General features: G+C 47.0%; 1 protein-coding gene across 1 annotated transcript; it reads right to left on the bottom strand.

Moving 5' to 3' along the window:
* Positions 1-10623: 10623 nt before the first annotated feature.
* NLRP10 (NLR family pyrin domain containing 10) lies at positions 10624-14259 on the bottom strand (the record flags this gene model as incomplete). The annotated part of the gene is given in 13 exon segments (XM_007172879.2): positions 10624-10773; positions 11054-11057; positions 11253-11317; positions 11319-11624; positions 11626-11840; positions 11843-12032; positions 12034-12130; positions 12132-12304; positions 12307-12518; positions 12521-12640; positions 12643-12717; positions 12720-12784; positions 14000-14259. Coding segments are annotated over 13 exon segments (1932 nt in total), but the record flags the coding sequence as incomplete, so codon positions are not given.
* Between the last annotated feature and the right edge of the window lie 8396 nt (positions 14260-22655).

Below are 22655 nucleotides of genomic sequence, written 5' to 3'. Positions count from 1 at the left end.
GCTCAGATGCACCAACGTGGAGCAACATTCTCAGTTTCTACAGGGAATAAACACCTCTTCACTCAAGAGGCTTAATTCCACCATGACCTCCCCCATTAAGAAATTCTTCAGGGAATTCCCTGGTGGTCCAGTGGTTAAGACTGTTTATTCAGTTTCTCTGCCCATTTTTATTTTTTATTTATTTATTTTTGGCTGCATTGGGTCTTCATTGCTGCACGGGCTTTCTCTAGTTGCAGAGAGCGGGGGCTAGCCTTCATTACAGTGCATGGGCTTCTTATTGCGGTGGCTTCTCTTGTTGCAGAGCACAGGCTCTAGGCATGCGGGCTTCAGTAGTTGTGGCACATGGGCTCAGTAGTTGTGGCTCATGGGCTCTAGAGCACAGGCTCAGTAGTTGCGGCGCATGGGCTTAGTTGCTCCGCAGTATGTGGGATCTTCCCAGACCAGGGATCGAACCCGTGTCCCCTGAACTGGCAGGCAGATTCTTAACTACAGTGCCACCAGGGAAGCCCCTCTGCCCATTTTTAAATTGGATTTCTGTTGTTGTTGTTGTTATAGAGTTGTGTGCATTCTTTACATATTTTGAATATTAACCCCTTTTCAGATACATAGTTTGCAAATATTTTATCCCATTCTGTAGGTTGCCTTTTCATTTTGTTGATTATTTCTTTTGTTGTGTAGAGTTTTTTTAGTTTGATTAGGTCCACTTGTTCATTTTTGCTTTTGTTGCTTGTACTTTTGGTGTCATATACAAAAAATAATTGCCAAATATACCCTGAGAAAACCATAATTCAAAAAGAGTCATGTACCACAATGTTCATTGCAGCTCTATTTACAATAGCCAGGACATGGAAGCAACCTAAGTCTCTATCGACAGATGAATGCATAAAGAAAATGTGGCACATATATACAATGGAATATTACTCTGCCATAAAAAGAAACAAAATTACATTATTGGTAGTGAGGTGGATGGACCTAGAGTCTGTCATACAGAGTGAAGTAAGTCAGAAAAAATACCGTACGCTAACACATATATATGGAATCTAAAAAAAAAAAAAAAAAAATGGTCATGAAGAACCTAGGGGCAGGACGGGAATAAAGACGCAGACCTACTAGAGAATGGACTTGAGGACACAGGGAGGGGGAAGGGTAAGCTGGGACAAAGTGAGAGAGTGGCATGGACATATATACACTACCAAACGTAAAACCGATAGCTGGTGGGAAGCAGCCGCATAGCACAGGGAGATCAGCTCAGTGCTTTGTGACCACCTAGAGGGCTGGGATAGGGAGGGTGGGAGGGAGAGAGACACAAGAGGGAAGAAGTATGGGGATATATGTATATGTATAGCTGATTCACTCTGCTATAAAGCAGAAACTAACATACCATTGTAAAGCAATTATACTCCAATAAAGATGTTAAAAAAATAAATAAATAATTGCCAAGATCAAAATCAAGGAATTTCTTCCCTAAGTTTTCTAATAAGAGATTTATGGTTTCAGGTCTTACGTTTAAGCCTTTAATCCATCTTGAGTTAATTTTTGTGAGTGGTGTAAAATAGGAGTCCAATTTCATTTTTCAGCATATGGTTATCCAGATTTTTGAACACCATTTATTGAAGATATTATCCTTTCTGCATTGAGTCTTCTTGACTCCCTTATCAAGTACTAGTTGACTGCATATGTGGGGGTTTATTTCTAGGATATCTGTTCTGTTCTATTGGTCTATGTATCAATTTTTAATGCCAGTAACATACTGCTTTAATTACTATAGCTTTGTATTATAGTTTGAAATCGGGAAGTGTGATGCCTCCAGCTTTGCTCTTTCTTAGGATTGCTTTGGCTGTTTGGGGTCTTTTGTGGTTCCATATAAAATTCAGGATTGTTTTTCTATTTGTGCAAAAAATGTCATTGGAATTTTGATAGGGACTGCATTGAATCTAAAGATGGCTTTGGATAGTACAGTTTAAAAAAATTAATGCTTCCAATTCATGAACATGAGGTATCTTTCCATTTATTTGTGTCTTCTTCAGTTTCTTTCATCAGAATATTACAGTTTTCATTGTACAGATCTTTTACTTCCTTGGTTAAATTTATTCCTAATATTTTAGTATTTTTGATGCTATTGTGAATGGGATTGTTTTCTTTATATCTTTTTCAGATATTTCATTGTTAGTGTACAGAATCAGAAACTGATTTCTGTATGTTGATTTTACATCCTGCAACGTTATTGAATTTGTTGGTTAGTTCCAACAGTTTCTTGGTTGAGTCATTAGAATTTCCTATATATAAGATCATATTATCTGCAAATAAGGACAATTTTACTCATTCCTTTTGATTTGGTTGCCTTTTGTTTATTTATCTTGCCTGATTGCTCTAGCTAGGACTTCCAGTACCATGTTGAGTAAGAGTGGTGAAAGTGGGCACCATTGTGTTGTTTCTGACATTAGAAGAAAAGCTTTCAATCTTTCACCATTGAGTATGATGTTATCTGTGTGTTCGTTGTATATGGCCTTTATTATGTTGAGGTATATTCTTTCTATACCCAATTTGTTGAGGGTTGCTGCTCCAATCTTGAACCCTGGCAGAAGCATCATCATGAATACTTATCAGACTCTTGTTCTATCATGGCTGATGTGCCTCTAGACCCCTCTGGCATTGTACTGAGGGTTTTCTGCATCCACTTTTGTCATGATTGCCACTGACAATGTTCCTTCTCAGACAAGTTAGAATTTTCTCTTCTCTTTTTGGAACACTGGCAGAAATACTACCCCACCTTTACCTTTAAAAAATGGCTACTGATGGTACTTACTCTGTTGTTTTTCTTCTTAGTTCATAAGAGACTCAGGAAGAAAATAATATCTTTGTGTCACACTTCCTGTTCCCCACTTCCAGGTTTCTTACCATGACAGAAGGTGACTGGAAAATCCACACAGGGTTCCTAGCAATGCCTTTTATAGTCAGACGCTCAAATTGTTCAATGAAGGAATGGTCAATTCCAAGAAGGTCTTCTCATTAGTAGGATGTGTGACTATTTGCCCCTTGACTTCCTTTATATCCCTTTCTCCCTCACTCCTGGACTTGGGAACTAACTCCTAAAGTGTGAAAAGTCCTTGAAGTGATTCATTTATGGACTTCTCTTACCCTGTTTCCATTTGTTCCCCATCCTCCCTTTCACCAAGATATGAAATCCTCTCTTCTTCACCCACCACATCCATGTCCTTCAGGACTATCAATGAAACTGTTTGTAATGTTTCTTGTTTTCCCATCCATTCTACCCTATCTATTCTTCTTTCCAGTGTCTTGCAAAAACAACTAATGAAATTTGAATGGGTCTCAGCTTTCACCTTACCTCCTTGTATCTATACAATAATTTAAAGTAGACAATGTGCTTTCTCATATGTATAGGGACATTTGAGTATTGACTCACCATCATTCACTGGCCTCCTTCCCCTGCCAACAATACCTTTATTTCTCTTGGGGAATCTTTTCATTAAACCTTTTCAAGTATGCATAGCTGGGATTGATGCTATTCCCAGTTATGGAGTAGGGGCCATGAGAAGTGCATATTAGCAGCATTTCCCATTCTAGTCACCATCTCAGTGTCTTGTTCGTGGATTCACAGGTGATCCCACTACAGTGAACAATATGGGAGGGGTCCTTGAATGGGTTTTTGTGAATGAAAACCTTTGTTCCGCTGGATAACTGATATGTTTCCCACAAGACACAGATTAGAGAAAATGTATCCCTAAGTGTTGTTGACAGCCTATTGCCTCTAGGAGGGGAGAGTTTCCTTGAGAATGGAATCTACTCTAAGGAAGCAGAGATGAGAAATACAGAAAGGGAATGCAGGTCATGGTTATATCATCAGAGTTCTGGATAAAGCCAAGCCTGCAGATTCATTCATCCCTATATTCTGCTGGAACTGAAGAAACGATCTTATTGTCTATTCAAGTCAGTGTCGACTGAACACTGAGTCCCCTGGTGCTAACACATACCCTGTGAGATTAATAACATTATCTTTATTTTAGCAGAAACGTAATAGAGCCAGAGAAGTTACGTATTTGCTCAAAGTTATATAGCTAGTCCAGAAGTTTTGACTTCAAGTTAAAAAGCCCCAACTATAAAATCATCTGAATGACTTTTTCCCACTTAAATTTTCAGTGTTACCATATTTGTACTAGAAAATATTAAACATTTTGGTAATGACATCCAGGCCTTCCACAAGATAACTTCAATCTACTTGTCTTAACGTATTTCCTATCACTGCAGAATTTCTTTTTTTTTTTTTTTTTTGGCCACACCGTGTGGTTTTCAGGATCTTAGTTCCGCGACCAGGGATCGAACCTGAGCCCGCAGCAGTGAAAGTGCCAAGTCCTAACCACTGGACCGCCGGCTAATTTCCTGAACTCCAGATTTGAGGAGTCATTGCCATACAGGTCCAGTTACACCACTAGCAACAGGGAGCATCCCCTAAAGTTAGGATGTAAGGAAAGAAAGGGGCCAAAAGAGAATCACAGGGAACATTAACATTTAAGTCTCAGAAGACCGAGAAGGAGTTGATCAGAAACATGAGAAGAACTAGACAAGAATAGTGTCCCTGTAGTCACAGAAAATTTCAGGAAGGAAGGAATGATCAAGGTTAGCATCTCTGACCCTCCAGGAATCCTGAACCACCTTTTATATAAAAAGAGGAGCACAGTTTTCCCCAGACCTCTTATTATATTGCATAAGAAATTTTAGTGGGAGGAAAACCTCCCAGTTGCTTTATGCAGAAAAATATATGAGGAGTAATAGGGGAATAGTCCAAACCTTAGGCAAAGAGAGTCAGACGCAGTCCTAGGAATGAGGTTCGGAGCTTCAAAAGTGACCCTAAAATGGCTCCTTATAAATGAAAGCAACAATGCAAACCCCATTTCAGAGAGGTGGACAAAAATCTTTAGCCTCTGGGTTAAACAACAGAAAAGGATAAAGAGGTTATCCCTATACTATATTTAAGGAGGGAAGGCCTATGGGTGGCAGTGCCTGTGTGCATCTGGAGAGGGATAAAAATTTATAACCAATTTTCTGCCTCTGTACCCTGGGTCTAGTGAACTTAATTCCAGTTTTATCCAAATCTGTCCACATACTGATGTGAAAAAGACATACTAAAAGCAAGAAACAGGCAGAGCTGGGTGATCTTTGTAAGTGCCCAGCCACCTCACACATATCCGACTTAACGCATTCTCTGCCAATCACTCCCTACCTGGTAACCATGTCCCAGATGTCACTGGACAGTGCAGGCTATTGTCAAGTGTAGCATACCAACCCAATCTCAAGGCTGCCATGGATTTACTAACATAAGTTCAGTCTTTTCCTGGTAACCCTTCCCCAAATATTCCCAAGAATACCCAGAAGCGTTCACATTTTAACCTGCTACAGGATCCTCACCAGTTTATGAGTTGTACAAGGGGCCTCTTTCCTTTTAAGAGTCCCAGGGAAGGCAAGGAGAAGCGGGGAGGATTTCAGCAGTAATTGGAGCTATGGCAGCTGATATCTTACTCCACATGACTCATGGCTACTGCCTGTTCTACCACCACCCTGCTCCACATAGGGCAGCCAGATTGAGCAAATAAAAATATCGGATGCCCAGTCTCAATTTGAGTTTCAGATACACGACAAATAATCTTTTAATATAAGTATGTCCCATGTAAAAAAAATTATTCATTGTCCATCTGAAATTCAAATTTCACTGGGCATCTTGTATTTTGTCTGATACCCTCTTCCACCTGCCACTCTCAAACCCCACTCTTTCAGAAGAGGTTCCCACAGCTGTTCTCTAGGGACGGAGTTCTTTCCTTTTCACCACAGCCTTTTCTTTCCCATGGTTCACACCTCCCGCCCCACAAAGGGAAGCTAAGTAAGGACCAGATGAGGAGAGCAGCCAAGACGGTGGAGTAGAGAGACTCAGAGCTCACCTCCTCTCAGGAGCACATCAAAATCACAACTATCTGCAGAACAACCATCAGTGAAAAAGACTGGAACCTACCATAAGGGATCTTCTACAGCTAAAGACATTAAAGGAGAAACCACAATGAAACCAAGACCAGGGCTTCCCTGGTGGCGCAGTGGTTGAGAATCTGCCTGCCAATGCAGGGGACACGGGTTCGAGCCCTGATTTGGGAAGATCCCACATGCCGCGGAGCGACTAGCTCGGTGAGCCACAATTGCTGAGCCTGCGCGTCTGGAGCCTGTGCTCCGCAACAAGAGAGGCCGCGATGGTTAGAGGCCCACGCACCGCGATGAAGAGTGGCCCCCACTTGCCGCAACTAGAGAAAGCCCTCGCACAGAAACGAAGATAAATAAATAAATAAAATTTTTTTAAAAAAACTAAGACCAGTGGTAGGAGGGGGGAACTCAAGATACAAATCAAACCCTATACCCCTCAGGTGGGCGATACACAAACTGGGGAAAATTATAGTGCAGAGGTTCTCCCACAGGAGCGAGAGTTCTGAGCCCCACGTCAGGCTCCCCAGCCCGGGGGTCTCGCACCAGGAAGATGAGCCCCCAGATCATTTGGCTTTGAAGGCCAGTGGGGCTTAACTGCAGGAGCCCCTCAGGACCAGGGGAAATAGAGACTCCACTCTCAGACTCTCAGAGGGCGCACGCAAAATCTCACGTGCACAGGGACCCAGGGCAAAAGCAGTAATTGATAAGAGCCTGGGCCAGACCTACCTGCTGGTCTTGGAGAGTCTTCTGGAGAGGCGGGTGCGGCTCACCCCGGGAACGTAGACACTAGCAGCAGCCGTATTTGGGAGCTCGTTCTACCCTGAGGAAGGCGGTGCTGGCAGGCGCCATTGTGTGGGCTCCTCCTTCTCGCGTTTACCACGAAGACGTGGCCCCGCCCAACAGCCTGCAGGTGCCGCTGGGAGGCCACAGGCCAAACAACCAAGGGGGCGGGGACACAGCCCCAGTCACCTGCAGACAGGCTGCCTAATAAAGAGCCCACAGCCGCCCTGCCCACCAGAGGGCTAAGAGCCCGCTCCACTCACCAGTCCCACCAGGAAGCCTGCACAAGCCTCAGCCACCAGGGGGCAGACACCAGAAGAAGAAAACTATGATTCCCCAACGCAGGCCCATGCAACCTTCAGGACACCCCCCGACCCCATACCCAACTGTGTCAGGAACAGCCTCCCACACCCACCAAGGATCTGAAATGGGCCCTGGGATGCCTGGGTCCTGCAGCCAGGCTCCAGGAACCAGCTCTGCCTGCCAGTAGTCCCGCACTAATCCCAGGCCCTGGCTTCACCTGCCAGTGGGTGGGCAGCAGCCCCAGAATCTTCGGGACCCTGACTCTGCCCACCAGTGAGCCAGCACTAGCCCCGGGGCCTCCTAGGGTTCCACGAACAGCCACCTCGTGACCAGGCCCTGCTAAACAGCAGCCAGCGGCATCTGCACGAGGCAGGACCTGGCAACCAACCAGACTAGGGGCCAACCAGGCCCACCAGACCACCCACACAGTCAACCCGCCACAACAGAAGGACCCACACGGCCCTCTTAGGGGGCATCCCTAGAGCGTATAGCTTGGGTGATGAGAGGGGAGTGCACTGCTGGGATGCACAGGATGCCTCCTACAGGGGCCACTTCTCCAAGGTCGAGAAACATAACTAACCTGCCACACACATAAAAATACAAATAGCAACTTAGAATGAAGCAGCAGAGGAATATGTTTCAGACTAAGGAACAAGGTAAAACCCCGGAAGAAGAACTAAATGAAGTAGAGACAGGCAATCTCCCAGAGAAAGAGTTCAGAGTAATGATCATAAAGATGATCAAAGAACTCAAAGGGAGAATAGATGCACAGAGTAAGAAATTAGAAGTTTTTAACAAAGAGTTAGAAAATATAGAGAACAACCAAATAGAGATGAAGAATACAATAACTGAAATGAAAAATGCACTAGAAAGAATCAATAATAGACTAAATGATACAGAAGATCAGTGAGCTGAAAGACAGAAATCACTGCTACTGAACAGAAAAGGAAACATAAATAAATAAAAGGACCAGATGAGCCCAGCTTCTCTCTGCACCTGGAATCACTGCTCCTTCCAACCACCATGCCCCATAGCCTGGTTGGGCCCATTCTTCCAGACTTCTACACATGGGGATCTCATTGCTTCTCCCTCTTACCCAGCCCCCTCAGGGTACCCCAGTCCATCACACACACTTTATCTGTATACAGTATGATATATTATTTTGTCTACTCAGAATCCTTTCCTTTGGGGATCCACTCTTCCATTCCCTGTGTTTCAGGAGGTGCTGGTCCTTTCTTACGCAGCCCTTGGAATGTGGCCTAGGCCATGAGATTCACCCAAGCCAGAGAAATTCATCTTCCAGACCAAAGAGATTGTTCAAGGCTTGACACCTGCTCAGGGTCAGGTCAGAATCCTTCCCCAATTTCCCTGCGGGAGATAAAGACTATTCCCTCCCTATGGGATTATTGGCTGTAAGGGTGGTTTATGTTGACGCCCCTTATGACCATCTTCTCTGACACATAAGGGTCACTCTCCGAAATAAGAGCAAAAGGCAACTATAGAAAGAGCAACAGAGGGGAGAAAGAGTGGAAGCCCAGATGACATTGTTAGAAAGAGCCAGACAGACCTAACTAGAAATCAGCTTAAAAAAGAAAAAAAAAGAGAGAATATAGTTGGTCATTTAATTTTTGCCTAATCGTGTTTGATTTGAATGTGAATCCTAAGTGAAATAACATGTCTAAACTTCAATTGGATATTACATCCATGTTTTTTTAAACAGACCTCCTTGGCCCCATGAAAATCCAGCAATGTGGCTGGACACCTGTTTTACTGTTCGCAAAAAAATCTCTGTGATACTCAGGAGTTGGTCAGCTGGGAGCATTCAGGCTCTCTAGGGGACAACACAGCCTAGCTCAGTGGGTTGCACCAGCCGCTTCAGTAATCCAGTACAAATTGTTCTTTAATTAAGTACATGTGCACACATGCAGTTTCTTACACAGATTCTGTATATACACACAATCTATGCGCTCAACAGGCTACGTATATAATTATCAAATGTGGAGACACCAAAGTTCCTGTGTGAAGAAGAGTTCATAATAATTAGTGTCATGGGGTCCCAAGTTGATCACTCAAGGCTGAGTTACCTTGGATTCAGGTATCTGGGCACGTCCAGCAGATTTCTGGAATTGGTACACGTGGAATCAACTTGTGAGAAGTCATGACAACAATAAAACTGTGTGAAAAACAAAAAGAGGGGTGTCTGTAACCTTCCTGTCACAGGAAGGGGCACTGAGGGGCTGAGGCAGCATCAGCCTTCCGCAGCAACCGCTGGGTGGGGGTAGGTTTGCGGCGCCTGCACAGTCCTTGAGGACCTCTGCACGGTGGGCCGAGGTGTGGGAGCTAAGAGAGCTCCCTGAGGAACCCCAGAAACTGATGGGGCTCCTGACTGACCTTCAATTTCCTTGTCTGTAAAATGAGGGCTGGGAACTGACCACACCTACATCTAGAATTCCCTTTTTCTTCTTTTCTCTACAGAGGGAACCAAAGCAGAAAAAAGGGATTATGAGTTAGCGCTTAGAACTGACTGATCTTTCCAGAAAGAAAAGTCAGTTAACGGCACCTCTGGGGACAGTCATGACATGTTATTAGCATGGAGCTAAACTGAATCACAGTAGAGCTTCCAGGACTAAAGGTCTGTGACAAGCCATGGCTCATTTCCAACATGGAAAATTGAGAAGTTTCTAGAAAGATGGGAAGCTACTGTTTAAGCAGCAATAAATCACAAATACAGAGTCAAAGGGACATTCCATTATAGCACAGTACAATACTTCTTTTATTTATTTATTTATTTATGGCTGCGTTGGGTCTTCATTGCTGTGCGTGGGCTTTCTCTAGTTGCGGCGAGCGGGGGCTACTCTTCTTTGCGGTGTGCGGGCCTCTCATTGCGGTGGCCTCTCTTGTTTCGGAGCACGGGCTCTAGGCGCACGGGCTTCAGTAGTTGTGGCTCACGAGCTCTAGAGCACAGGCTCAGTAGTTGTGGCACACGGGCCTAGTTGCTCCACGGCATGTGGGATCTTCCCGGACCAGGGCTCGAACCCGTGTCCCCTGCACTGGCAGGCGGATTCCTAATCACTGCGCCACCAGGGAAGCCCAATACTTCTTTTAAATGTTAGCACTGATATGCTTCACATTTTCCAATATTGTGGAATGAGTACAATTCACATTTTATTATATTAGGGAGTTTATTTCACAGGAAAGAGTCAAATGTCAGAATCACATGCTTGGTCACTGACATTAACATATAAGAGGAGCTACTGAAACAAGACTCTACACTATCCAAACAGCCTGGAGTCGGGGGATGGGTGCTAAATAAGTGAATTTGAGCCATTGATGGCAAAAGTGGTTGTTCCTAAGCGCTCATTCCACATGGCCTTTCCCCATGTCCTATGTTCCAAGTCTTCTGATCCTCTATTATCTAATCTCTTTCTTTTTGCTCTTCTGTCCTTGTACTCCTTCCAGTATGCATTAGTCTAATCTCACATCTCTCCATTCCTTCCTACTCTCTGTCTGCTCCATCCTCCTGTCCCTCCACCCCACCATTCTCCTGACCCTTCATCTCTACTGTCCCCACTTCTCTGCCCCATGTCCTGCTGCTCCTAATCTCCTTGTCTCTAGTTCCTCTGTCCCTCTGCCTTTTCCATTAGACGTTGACTTTTGGATCCCTGCTCTATTACTTTTGCCCACAATTGGACATTTTTTCTCCTCTTTCTGTTGTCAATGAAAACTGACAATCAAGTTAAGCCAAACTAAAGCTTATAACCCACGAGACAGACTCTCAGAAGCTCTGAGAACTGTTCCACCTGTTAGAAGTCGAAGGCACAGTCACAGATTTTTGAGACAAAGGATGGTACATCAAAATGACATACTGATATTTTACATAAAGTTCACCAAAGATAAGTAGTTCAGGTAAGCACGTACAAAGCGAGCAGTAGGTCACCATAACCCACATACAGAGTTGGGAAAGAATGCAAATCTTTTAAGAAGTTACATTACTAGCATCAGAAGAAAGGGAAAGAAGTGATCTTTACAGTTGAGCAGGCACTCCCACCTTTGGGGAGCTCTGGTTAATGTGTAATGCAGATGCACACCGCACATCAGGGAGGGAGGGAAGAGGCCCAAACGGGCAGAGAGAATTTTATGTTTAAATTTTCTTGTCCTGCCTTAAAGTATAAATTTTATTTCATCACTCTCCATTACTCAAGCTGGTTTTGACAGAAAATGAGTTCCTTCTATGGAATTTCTTTTCACTGAAAGTGTTCCATCTTAAACGATACATCACTCACCTGAACACCCTTTATCAAACACTTTACTTTAGATTCATACAGGGAGAATTCCATATCCCAAGTCCTGAAATGCTTTATAGAATCCATTCGTTCTTTAAAACACTTCAGATCCTGCTTTATCGAGGGAGAAATTTTGAGGCAGAACTTTAGCTCCCAGTTCGAGGAGCCCTCTTTTTTCGATATGTCCAATAAAAACCGCATACTGAGGGCCCTCGCCTCACTCCCTGTCTGCTTCTTTTCATCTAGCAGCCTATTCAGTTCTCTGCAGCACTCTCCCCTCCGCCAGCTGGCTCCTGTTCTCTTCCACCAGGTAGGACATGGCATGAAAAAATTCCTATAAGCTAATGCGGTAAAAGCTGTACTTCTGGATGTCAAGTCCCTCTTGGTAACTGTTGCTGCTCACGAAAGCAGCAAGGCTGAGCCCATCTAAACTGTGCTTCCTGAGGTCACCTTCTTCAAACACGATGCCCTCAGCTGCCAAGGGGCACAGCCCCTCAGGACCTTGTCCCGGGTAAGCTCAGAGCAGACCCCAGGAGCACTGTGGGGCAGGAAGGTGGAGACGTAGGCCATGAAGATGTCAGTGCCATTACCAGACATCTCCAAGACCTCTCTGCCTTGCTCTATCTGCCCCTTCAGCCAGGAGCAGACCACACAGCAAATGCCTGGAACCTGACATGCTTTGTTAGAGAACATCATTTCTTTGTACAATGTCAAGGGCATTTCTGGCTTGCTCCTCATCTGTGAAGTAGGAGTTGAAATACCTCCTCCTCTCAGCCTTCTCTGAGGATGTGGACATGGTGTGGTTGTCTCAGCAAGGACTCCAAATTTCACAAAGCCAGCGCCCTGGTGGTGATGAGAAGGGCGGACCTGGGAGCATTAGCATTCCTCCCCATCAGAAGGTGCAGCACATCCTCCGTGGGACTGGACCTCGGCCTCTTCAACCTCTCTGCAAAGGGCCCCTCTGCAGCTCATCGCAGTCATCCAGGATGAACAGGAGCCATTCCGGCTGCATCAGAATCTCTGTGATGGGCGCTTGATTTTCCCCACAACGCCAGAAGAGGAGCTGGTCCAGTCTGCCCTCCGGCAGCAGGACCACTTCTCTGCAGCTCACATAAAAGACATCATCCAGCTGGCCCAGGTACAGGGTGCCAGTGGTCCAGTCCAGTACCACTTTCTGGACAGTGTTGTCTTTCCCATGCCAGCCGACTCCTGTAGCACCACTATGGGTGGGACCTGGGAGGACTTTCCCCCTGGATCTAATAGAGCCTCCACTGTAACAGAGTCACAGTGGGCTGGGGCAGACAGGCAGATGATGCTGGGCTCCCTGAGCTGGGTGTGGCCATCAGGAGCAGCTGGTTGTAGCCTCCCTGACGCCCCCTTCTTGCCGCTCCGCTAGGCCGTGCACATGCTCTTGGTACACTTCTCCATAATCTGCGCTATACAAGTGAGGTGTTAGGGGTGAGATGGGAATAAAAAGAGACAGACTCCGGCCTCTGCCCTTTGATTTCATCTTCTGTGCCCCAGAACTTGTATCTCTCTGAAAGTTATACTTCTAGGGGCACGGGGAGGGACCGCTGCTCGTGTGTATGAGGGTGTGTATGCATGTGCGATGTGCACGTGCCCATCTGTACGAGTGTGTGAGGGTATGTTCTGTGTGTGGGGGGGTGTCCGTGGGGTGCGAGTGATGCTTATTTCCCCATGTGCTCACGGGAGCGTGCTATGGACGCTTGTGTATTTTTGTGTGGGGAAGGCGTGTCAGTGTGCAACGGCACGTGTGTTTGTAAGAAAACATATACATGCAAAAGTCACTGTGTGTGTGAATGTCTGAGTGTTCATGTGAAATGTCCCCGTGCGAGATGGTGAGGACAGAGAGAGGAGAAAGGAAAGGGAAGCTGGAGAATGGGGATGTCTCAGGAGCCTGTTCCTGGTAAAGATCAAGCCAGATGCTAAAGATAAACCAGCTTCTGAGCAGGAGCGCCCCAACTCTGAGTCTGTGGAACCCTCCCGTCTCTACGTCAGAGGAGCCGTCAGGCCTGAAAGGACCCTGTGGAGGGAGCACAGGTACGGACAGACCCTCCATCCTCCCCGGGCACCCACTAGAAGGGATGGGGGCTGTTTAGGCGGCATGCCCACCTCGCCCTCTAGTGGGCATCAGTCTGCTGGCTCCTTGAGAGAGCAGGACGCCGGGGCAGGCGGTCCTCCGTGAGAAGCAGCCTGAGCTGCCTGCACGAGAGAAGCTGGGGAAAGGTCTGAGCCCACTCCCTGAGACCGCTTCTTCTGGTTAGCAGAAGCCCCCTCACCAACACCACCCCCAGCCTCTAAGCCCCATTTTTCATACTCTCCCCTCCTCTGGCATTACAGTCGGAGATAGGAGTTGGGGCATTATGGCCATAAGATACCCTAGTCTTTCTATTAATAAATCCCCACCCTCAGCTCAGGCCCTCCACCTGGCAGTGGTCAGAGCCTTCAGCTGGAGGCCACTAGGACCCTCAGGCACTGGGGCTCCCAGGCAAGGGCAGAGGGCAAGAGCAAGAGAAGGCATGAATTACAGGTTATGCTGGGGGTGGGGAGTGTCTCGAAATGTCACAGGGGAAGGAGAGTCCAAGGCCACCCCGACCTCCTCTCTCCCCTGCTGTACTCACCATTCAGACACGTGGCTGAGCTAGTCCATGAGCTCCAACAGGTTCATGACTGTCAAGACCTTGAGCACCACTTTCACAGCCTCCTGGGCTCCACACATTTAGATCAGCCATGGAGCCAGATCCACCCGACTCAGACCCTCCATCTCCCCTCGGGCCTGGTGGCCCTGGCCCTCCAGCAGGCTTCCATCCTGTAAGTGGAACTTCAATAGCTCGAAGTTATTGTCCTCAAGGTCACTCAAGGCCCCGAGCAATGCCTTCCGGGGGGTTGCAGGCCAGGGTCATGGTGTTCAAGGTGAAGGGTTGAGTTCAGACCGGTGACCTGGAGAAGAGTTAAGGGGAGGGAAGAGCAGGTTGAGGACCCCTCAGCCCGCCCTGCTGTCTGGGTGCTGGGCAAGCCGCTGAGCACAGGCCAGGGAGACACACACCAGGCACATACAAAGTTCCAAGAAAGGTGAGCAGATGAAACACACGCAATTTTCCTAGTCGGTCCTCTCTGTGTCTCTCTGTCAAGTGACGTGTGATTGTGCCAGCAAATAAGTAGGAAGGTGTGCGAGTGTGTTGATAACTCTCTCTCTCTCTCTCCTTTCCTCCCTCCTCCTGTTCATCAGGCTCTGTATGCCTCCTAAGACAATTTGGTGAAGAAAACAAATTATTTTTAAGTTTTAGAAGTGAGCCCCTCGCCCACTGTGTGAACTGTCAGAGCTGGTGCGTACTTGCTCGGACTACAGAAGTATGGTAAGGAGGTAAAAAAATCTCTACTCATCAGCCCATTGGCCTCACGCCTCAGAGCTCAAGGAACTCAGCCACACACCAGATTGCAAAGCTGGACATCTTCTTACTCAGAGAAGGAGACTAGTTCAAATAATGACAGGAGAAATGGCCACTTTGTGCCAGGTGATTTACAAATATCAGCCGATTTGATCACCACAGAAATTGTCCCAGGTATCACTCCAGATGAGAAATTTGACAGTCAGAGAATGTTCCAAAGCTACACCAGTGTGCAAAGACGTAGGATTTAAATTGTGGCTTATGACCTGGGTAGATAGAGAGAGACAGAAAAAGATGAAAAGACAAAGACAGAAGACAGACTCAGAAACCAGGTAGTTAGGCTAAATGCTACCCAAAATTGGAAACATTTGAATACTAAAGGAGCAGAGAAAAGAGAGCAGGCTCTTGAGCTGTGCTTAAAATATAGAATACGTTGGCAGGCTGGTGGTCTTCAGAAGAAGAAAAGCAACAACTGATAAAAAGCTTTCAGAGTGCAGAATTACACCCGTGATCTATAGCCAACAGGGAATCTATCTCAGTAGCAAAATGTCTGAGAGTGGGCAAAAAGTATCTGAGAACAAGGAAAGTTGCTGAGAGTCAAATGTCAAGAGTTCTGACTATACATCAAAAGGAGAGAGAAAATTTTAGGACTATGTTAGGATGCAGGGACTTTGGGTGCAAGTCATAGGGTAGTTTGGAAACACAGGCCTGTTGATGCAAGAGCAATTGACAATAAAGCCTCAGCCTCCTCTGAAAATCTTTGCTGTTGGTGGAGCTAATTCAGGAAATAGCAAGAGAAGACAGCACCAGAGCCTGCCAAGGCAGCGTGCAGTCTAGGTTATGTAGCCGGTTTAGGCTTGGAGAGCTGTGGGTGAGGCAGGGATGACTCAGCTCCCTGATGCAGGAGCCTGACAGGCAAGGTCCTGGGGACTGAGCTGAAACAGATCCCTTTTTCTGATCAGAGAGCTTGCAAAGCCAAACCTGGGTCCACTTAGCCCAAAGCCACTAGTTCACTTCTGCCTGGTGGTGCTGGAATTAAAAGGATGGGTGTGACCCCCTGACACCTACCCTTTGATACCCAACAGGCCCTAGTACACGTGAGGCTGGAACAGATGAAGGACCCCCTGAGCCCCGGAGAAGCACAAACACACATTCCATCTGATCACCAGAGGAAAACTTGACCTCATTCCTCGATATATTAAAGTTGAGAAATAAGGGATGGGCTGAAAGGATGAACTCACCTGTCGCCAAGAGAAAAAGAGCCCAACAGCCCCTCCATCTCCCTCTCTGAAGCCCAAGACTCTTCTACAACTGGACTCCAGGCAGCCTGGGCAGTTTGACTCAAGAGGCAAAGGAATGGGGCACTGTCACCACCACGTCCTTCACCATGTCTCCATTTTTTAAGTTGTTGAAACCACTGGAGGATGTGCACCACCAAAATGAAAAGGAGGAAGACGGGAGCCCCATGAAACAGGAATCCAAACAAGGAGAAAACAAGTTCTAGAAGGCAGCCAATCAGAGGGCCTAGACAGCTGACAGGCCAGAAGGAGAGACAGGAGACAGAATTCTCAGAGACATCATCTTGAAGGAAAAAAAGGACTAACAGATGAAATGATGCTCCTGGCCTTCTGAAAGATCCTACTGAGAAGCTCTCTGGAGGCATGTAAAAACTAACAATAAGTACCAAGAGAACCAGACAAATGGATGAAATAAGGAAATTACTAGCTCTAGGAAAAACAAAAAAATAAAAAGAAGAAAAGAAGAACAAAAAGTATTACCAGCTCTAGTGAAAACAGAAAATAAGAAAGACAGAAGTGACATAATAGTAAACTACAACACTCAGGTGTGAATGATGTTTGCATAGAAATAATAACACAACCATTAAATATTGATCTAACTAAAATGTATAATATAACCATATCGAAAGGATAGTGGTAGAATGTTCTGGCATAGGAAGTCAATAGATAATGCCTAAAATTGATGACTCAAAATGTAGCAGTAGACTGTATTATTTAGAAGTGCAGAGATGTAAGAAGAAACAATTAATATCTAAAGTAGTTGTTTCGGGGAAGAGGGCCTGGGGGAAGTGGGGAAGGATAGACCAGGGAACTGCTGTACTGGGAGCTTATTGACTAATGCTAATTGACTTTTTAAACTATGCTAATTGACTAAATGACTAATATGCTAATTGACTTTTTAAACTATGAGCACGTATTACTCTGATAAAATAAAAATGAATGAAGAAAGAATAGGAGGTAAAGAAGTGAAAATAATAATACTGTGTTGCAGATATGAAAGCTGCTAGGAGACTAAATCTTAGCTCTCATCACAAGGAAAAAAAACTCCATAACTATGTGTGGTGATGGATGTTAACTAAACTTATTGTGGTTATCATTTTGCAATATATGCAAATATTGTGTCATTATGTCATACACCTGAAACTAATATAATGCTGTGTGTCAACTATACCTCAATAATAAAAGAAAGGAAAGGAAAGGAGAAAGGGAGGGAGGACGGAAAGAAGAAAGAAAGAAAGGAATGAAGGGAGGGAGGAAAGAAGGAAGGAAGGAAAAGAAAAGAGGGAAAGAAATAAAGAAGTTAACATGTATAGACAAATCTTTTAGGAAGCTTGGTAACAAAAGGAATTAGAAAAAAAAGAGAAAAAAAAAGAGAGAGAGAAAAAAAAAAAAAGGAATTAGAGAGCTAGAGAGCTCCGGAAGTGATGTGGGAGATGTAGGGTCAAGAGAAGGTCTTGTTTGTTTTAACACAGGTGGGGATGGAAAAGATTAGAATACTGACAAAAGCATCCAATAGAGGGGTCAGGTTAGAAATGCAGGCGAGAGAGAAGCGCCAAGGGCGGGAACGGAGAACATGGACTGAGATAAGATTCAAAGTGAAGGCAAAGGATTGGCTTTGACAGGAGGGTGGAGGGAACATCCTGTATCCATGCCTGAGGAGCGAGAGGGGTTCGCAGAGCAAGGAGGGTCTGTGGGGTTCGTGGTTAGACAATGAGGGTAATCATGTTTCGTGGTCCCATATTCTCTATGAAGCATGAGTTGGAGCATCTGCTAAGGGTGAGAGGTCTAGGTGGAGAGGGAAGAAGCCCTGGGAGCCTCCCTCCTGTGCACCTTTCCTCCCGCTCCAAGGCTCCTGTGCCCAGCGCTCAGCGAGTTCTCCCAGAGTCCAGGAGAACAGGCAGGAATGGGAATCGGTCTCTCCCAGAGCCTTAGCCCAGCTGAGGCCAGAGACAGAAGCAAGACAGCAAAGAACCGAGCCCAAAAGGGAACGAGACAGTCACATAGATCACGTGACAGAGAGAGCCGAGCGGAGAGGCCACTTCCTGCAAAGGGTCTGCCTCCCCTGCAAAGCTCCAGGGCTGGAGATCACGGGGCCAGGACCTGAGAGCCACAACCTGAAGAAACTATAGAATTGAGATGCAACCATCCAATTTTTTTTTTTTTTTTTTTTATAAATTTATTTATTTTATTTATTTATTTTTGGCTGTGTTGGGTCTTCGTTGCTGTGTGCGGGCTTTCTCTAGTTGCGGCGAGCGGGGGCTACTCTTCATTGCGGTGCGCAGGCTTCTCATTGCGGTGGCTTCTCTTATTGTGGAGCACGGGCTCTAGGCGCATGGGCTTCAGTAGTTGTGGCACTTGGGCTCAGTAGTTGTGGCTCACAGGCTCTAGAGCGCAGGCTCAGTAGTTGTGGCGCACGAGCTTAGTTGCTCTGCGGCATGTGGGATCTTCCCGGACCAGGGCTCGAACCCGTGTCCCCTGCATTGGCAGGCGGATTCTTAACCACTGCGCCACCAGGGAAGCCCCAACCATCCAATTTTAACTGGAGCGTGGAGGCAGAAAACGAAATGAGGCCTCCCTCCCTGTTAACCCTGGCCTGGCCCGTGGGCGGGACTGATAACTGGAGCGACTGAGTCCCAAAATGGAGACCGTGGGCGGAAACAGTCGGAGATACAAAGCGATGCAAGACACAGAAAGTCAGAGAGAGACAGACAGGAAGGAGTTGATGGGTATGGGTCTCTCTCACATACACACACACATTTATATAGTCTCTCCATAAATAAGGGTTTTTTGACAGCAAACTCCCAAGAAACAAGGGTAACCAGAACTATGTGTGGAGGAATTGGCATTTCTGAGTCAAGCTACTGGAGTTCCCTGGTATTATGATCTCTCCCCACCCATGGAGGCAGATACCAAGGCGAAGCTGAGTACACATCTTCACCCTCCTGCCCCCAGGCCTCTTTCTTTCTTTTTTTTTTTTTTAATTTATTTTTATTTTTGGCTGTGTTGGGTCTTGTTTCTGTGCGAGGGCTTTCTCTAGTTGCGGCGAGTGGGGGCCACTCCTCATCGCGGTGCGCGGGCCTCTCACTATCGCGGCCTCTCTTGTTGCGGAGCGCGGGCTCCAGACGCGCAGGCTCAGTAGTTGTGGCTCACGGGCCCAGTTGCTCCGCGGCATGTGGGATCTTCCCAGACCAGGGCTCGAACCCGTGTCCCCTGCATTGGCAGGCAGATTCTCAACCACTGCGCCACCAGGGAAGCCCCCCAGGCCTCTTTCTGCCTAACACAGGCAGGGCCCCAAGCCCAGTCCATCCTCCTATACAAGGAGCTCTTTGTGAAGATGAATGGTCACCACAATGGTCACCATCTTCTCCTTTGCACCCTGGTCAGTTCTGATGGAGGAAGCATGCAGAGTGGGTAAGCTTAAAGGTCCTCTTGAGACAGGAGCACCCACAGCCATTTGGAAGTATCTATCTCCTGTAGGAGAGGCTGTCTCTTCTCAAAAGTACTGCCACATGGCCTTGGAGGAGAAGACCTGAAACCTCCCCATTGATGGGACAACAGATAACAAGATGGCGGTCAGTAAAATAGACAGGCTGGCAAAGCGCACGATAAAATTGCAGTGGTCATCCGTAAAGTTGGACAACTCTGACATTTGTCTTCCACAGCATGTTCCTGAGTCCCTGGAGTGAAGGACAAGCCCTGCGTCCTCAATACCCATCTGTGTTCAGGCAGAGGGCGGTGCTGTGGCTTGTCCAGGGCTGCTGTCCTGGGGTTTGCTTGTAGGACTGAGGTAAACTTGATGAGGGTGCAGCCTGCAATAAAGGGCTTGTGTTGAGATGAAAGCGGGGGGCTTTACCCAAAAAGGCTAAATATAGCATCATCAATAAGTGGAGTGTGAAACTCAGTCAAAGAGAGAAGCTGGGGGTCACAGCCAGAACCTGACATAAGGGGCAACACTCATGAATGAGAAAGGGAATTGAAGTTAGAGGGAAAGAAGTCAGTCTCCTCAGGGGATAGAAAGCAGAGACTGGGACGGGATGGGCAGGGTCTGACAGAGCTACATTGAGATACGAGACTAAGTTAACAGTTAATAACATCCCAAGTACACCACAGGCATGAACAAGGAGCCCCATGTTAATTCAGTCCCAGGGGCTGGAAGGAAGGAAGGAAGGAAAAAAGGAAGGAAAATGGAACTTGGGGGCCTGGAGAGGGGGGAGTCAGGGATGGGCTGAGGTTAACAAGTGAGAGAAAGAAGTTGCACTGACCCAAAACCAGGGGGCGGGAGGGAAGGCCAAAGGCAGGTGTAGAAACTAAGATGTGGATATCAGAAAACTGGAGAACCGAGAGAAGGGACTGCCAAGCCAAGCAGGCAAGCAGGAGACTGGTCCTGGAGAGCCTGGGAGACAGGCAAGTGCTATAAGTGATGGGTCGCCTGGTCAGGCTGGCTTTGGACAGGGTGGCAGCCAGCTGACGGGGCTCAGTTGCTGTGAAAACACTCACCCATGCAGGAAGCAGGTCTGTGGCAGCCACAGAAAGTGCCTGCAGGCAGAGGGCCTTAATGGCACTGAATTCCAGTGTAACAGAGGAGTGTCCCGGGCTGGTGGGGCCTGGGTGAGGAGCACAGCTTCCTGAAAACTGCCTGCGGTGGGCAGAGACAAACTGCTGGTGGGAGACAGCCCACCAGCCTGCCTGTGCCAGCCCCAGTCTGCAGAAGGACAGGGTCATTGGCCACTAAGGTGCAGTTCCTGGGCAGCTCTAAGTCCCAGCTGCAGAGCTGAGAGGCCCTGGGGTGCCCCCTCGTGGTCCTCCCGTAGCTGGAACTGAAGCCAGGGCTCCCTTCACTCCAGCCGTCATTGCTGTGGGGGATGGGTGCATCAAGCTACAAGCCCCACCTTTAACAAGAGCCTGCAGCTGTGACCCTGGTCTTGTCAGGCAGGACTGTCAAGCACATTCCTCAGGACAGCCAGGAACCTACGTCTGATGGGGAAACTTATGTGTCAATTTCACTGGGGCACAGGATCCCCAGATATTTGGTCAAACCTTTTTCTGGGTGTGTCTGTGAGAGTGCTTTTGGGTGAACTGAACATTTAAATTGCTAGACTGAGTAAAGCAGATTGCCCTCTGTAATGCTGAAGGCTTGTATAGAACAAAAGGGCTGACCCTCTCTCAGGTAGAAGGGAACTTCCCCTGCCTGATTGTTGAGCAAGAACACTGATCTTTTCCTGCCTTCAGACTCAAACTGAAACATCGGCTCTTCTAGGGTCTGGAGTCTGCCAGCTTTGGGGCTAGAAGTACACATCGGTTCTCCTGGTCTCCAGCTTGTCCACTGAAGATCTTGGGACTTCTCCGTCTCCATAATCACACGAGCCAATTCCTTATAATAAATACATATACTTCCTATTGGTTCCTCTGGAGAACCCTGACTAATACACCATATACCATGTGCACAACACATTTCCCATACACAAGGGGACAGCCCATTTTCTCTCTCCCCATGCCTTCTGCCCTTTCCTGATAAACCTGGCCCCAGAGTTTGTGTTTATAGGGTTCAGCCTGCCTAGATCCCTCAGTCAGCCACTGAAAAGCCAGCACCCGGATGTATGCATGCCCTTGTCCTGGCCAGTCAGCGTCCCTGGGAAGACCACACCAATGATCCCTCTCCTCCTGCCCCTGAGCCTTGTGGCTGGAGAAAAATCACAAAGGCTGACCAGATCCTTGAGCTCTCTGGGCTCAGCTGGGTCCTCTGATAATTGTTCAAGGCCTTTGACGGCTCACTCTTGGCTCCTCGTCCAAACACTGTCCACTCGCCCAAGGCTGAACCCCACGCTTGCCTTGCCATTTGACAGGAGCTCCTGCAACGTCCCTTCTCTCCCCGTGTCTCTGATCTTCCCTCCATCCCTTTCTCTGTTCCTCCAAGACAGAAAGGTCTTTAGGCCACTGATATAAAGGCAAAGTTCTTGAGGGTGCCGTGTCCACAGCCAACTCAAACCTACACATGGAGAAGAGGTCCCAAGGGTCTGCACGGTCATTTGGGGTCAGCAGCACTTCTTCATCAGGGATGGTTCTCACCTCTGGCCTTCTTCCCATGGGATGATCTCAGGGGACCAGCCCTGGCTAAGGCAGACACCCCCTCAGGCACCCAGAAGGGAGGCCACAGCCCAGGGCAGCCTCTCCAGCAGGTCCCTCATCCTGTGCAAGACCATCGCTCTTATCAAGGCTTTTCCAATCAGGTCCTCCTTCCTGACTTGTAGATAATTCCCTTTGTTTGCACTTGTATATTCAGTTGTTCTCTCTCCTCTAGATCCTTACCTTTGGTTTAAAATACACTTAAAACTTTTCCAGCCTAAATTGTCCCCATCTCAATCCTACTGTTTCCCCTGCTACTGCTTTAAATGTCTCCTTTCCTTCCCAGGCAGTTTCCTTGAGAGAGTAGCCAGTACTCACTACCATGAGTCAACCTGATCATTCTCTCACTCCCAAATTCTGGTTTCCATGCCCACCCCACCCTCAGTTCCACTGGCACTGCTCTACCAGGGTTGGTAAAGATCCAAGTCATCAAATTCAAGGCTCACTTTTCAATCCTTTCTGGATACGCTGTTTAC

Source organism: Balaenoptera acutorostrata, chromosome 9 (genome assembly GCF_949987535.1).
Source record: "Balaenoptera acutorostrata chromosome 9, mBalAcu1.1, whole genome shotgun sequence".
Taxonomy (NCBI): Eukaryota; Metazoa; Chordata; class Mammalia; order Artiodactyla; family Balaenopteridae; genus Balaenoptera; species Balaenoptera acutorostrata.
Note: the sequence above shows the minus strand (reverse complement) of the source record. Positions and strands in the feature narration are given on the sequence as shown.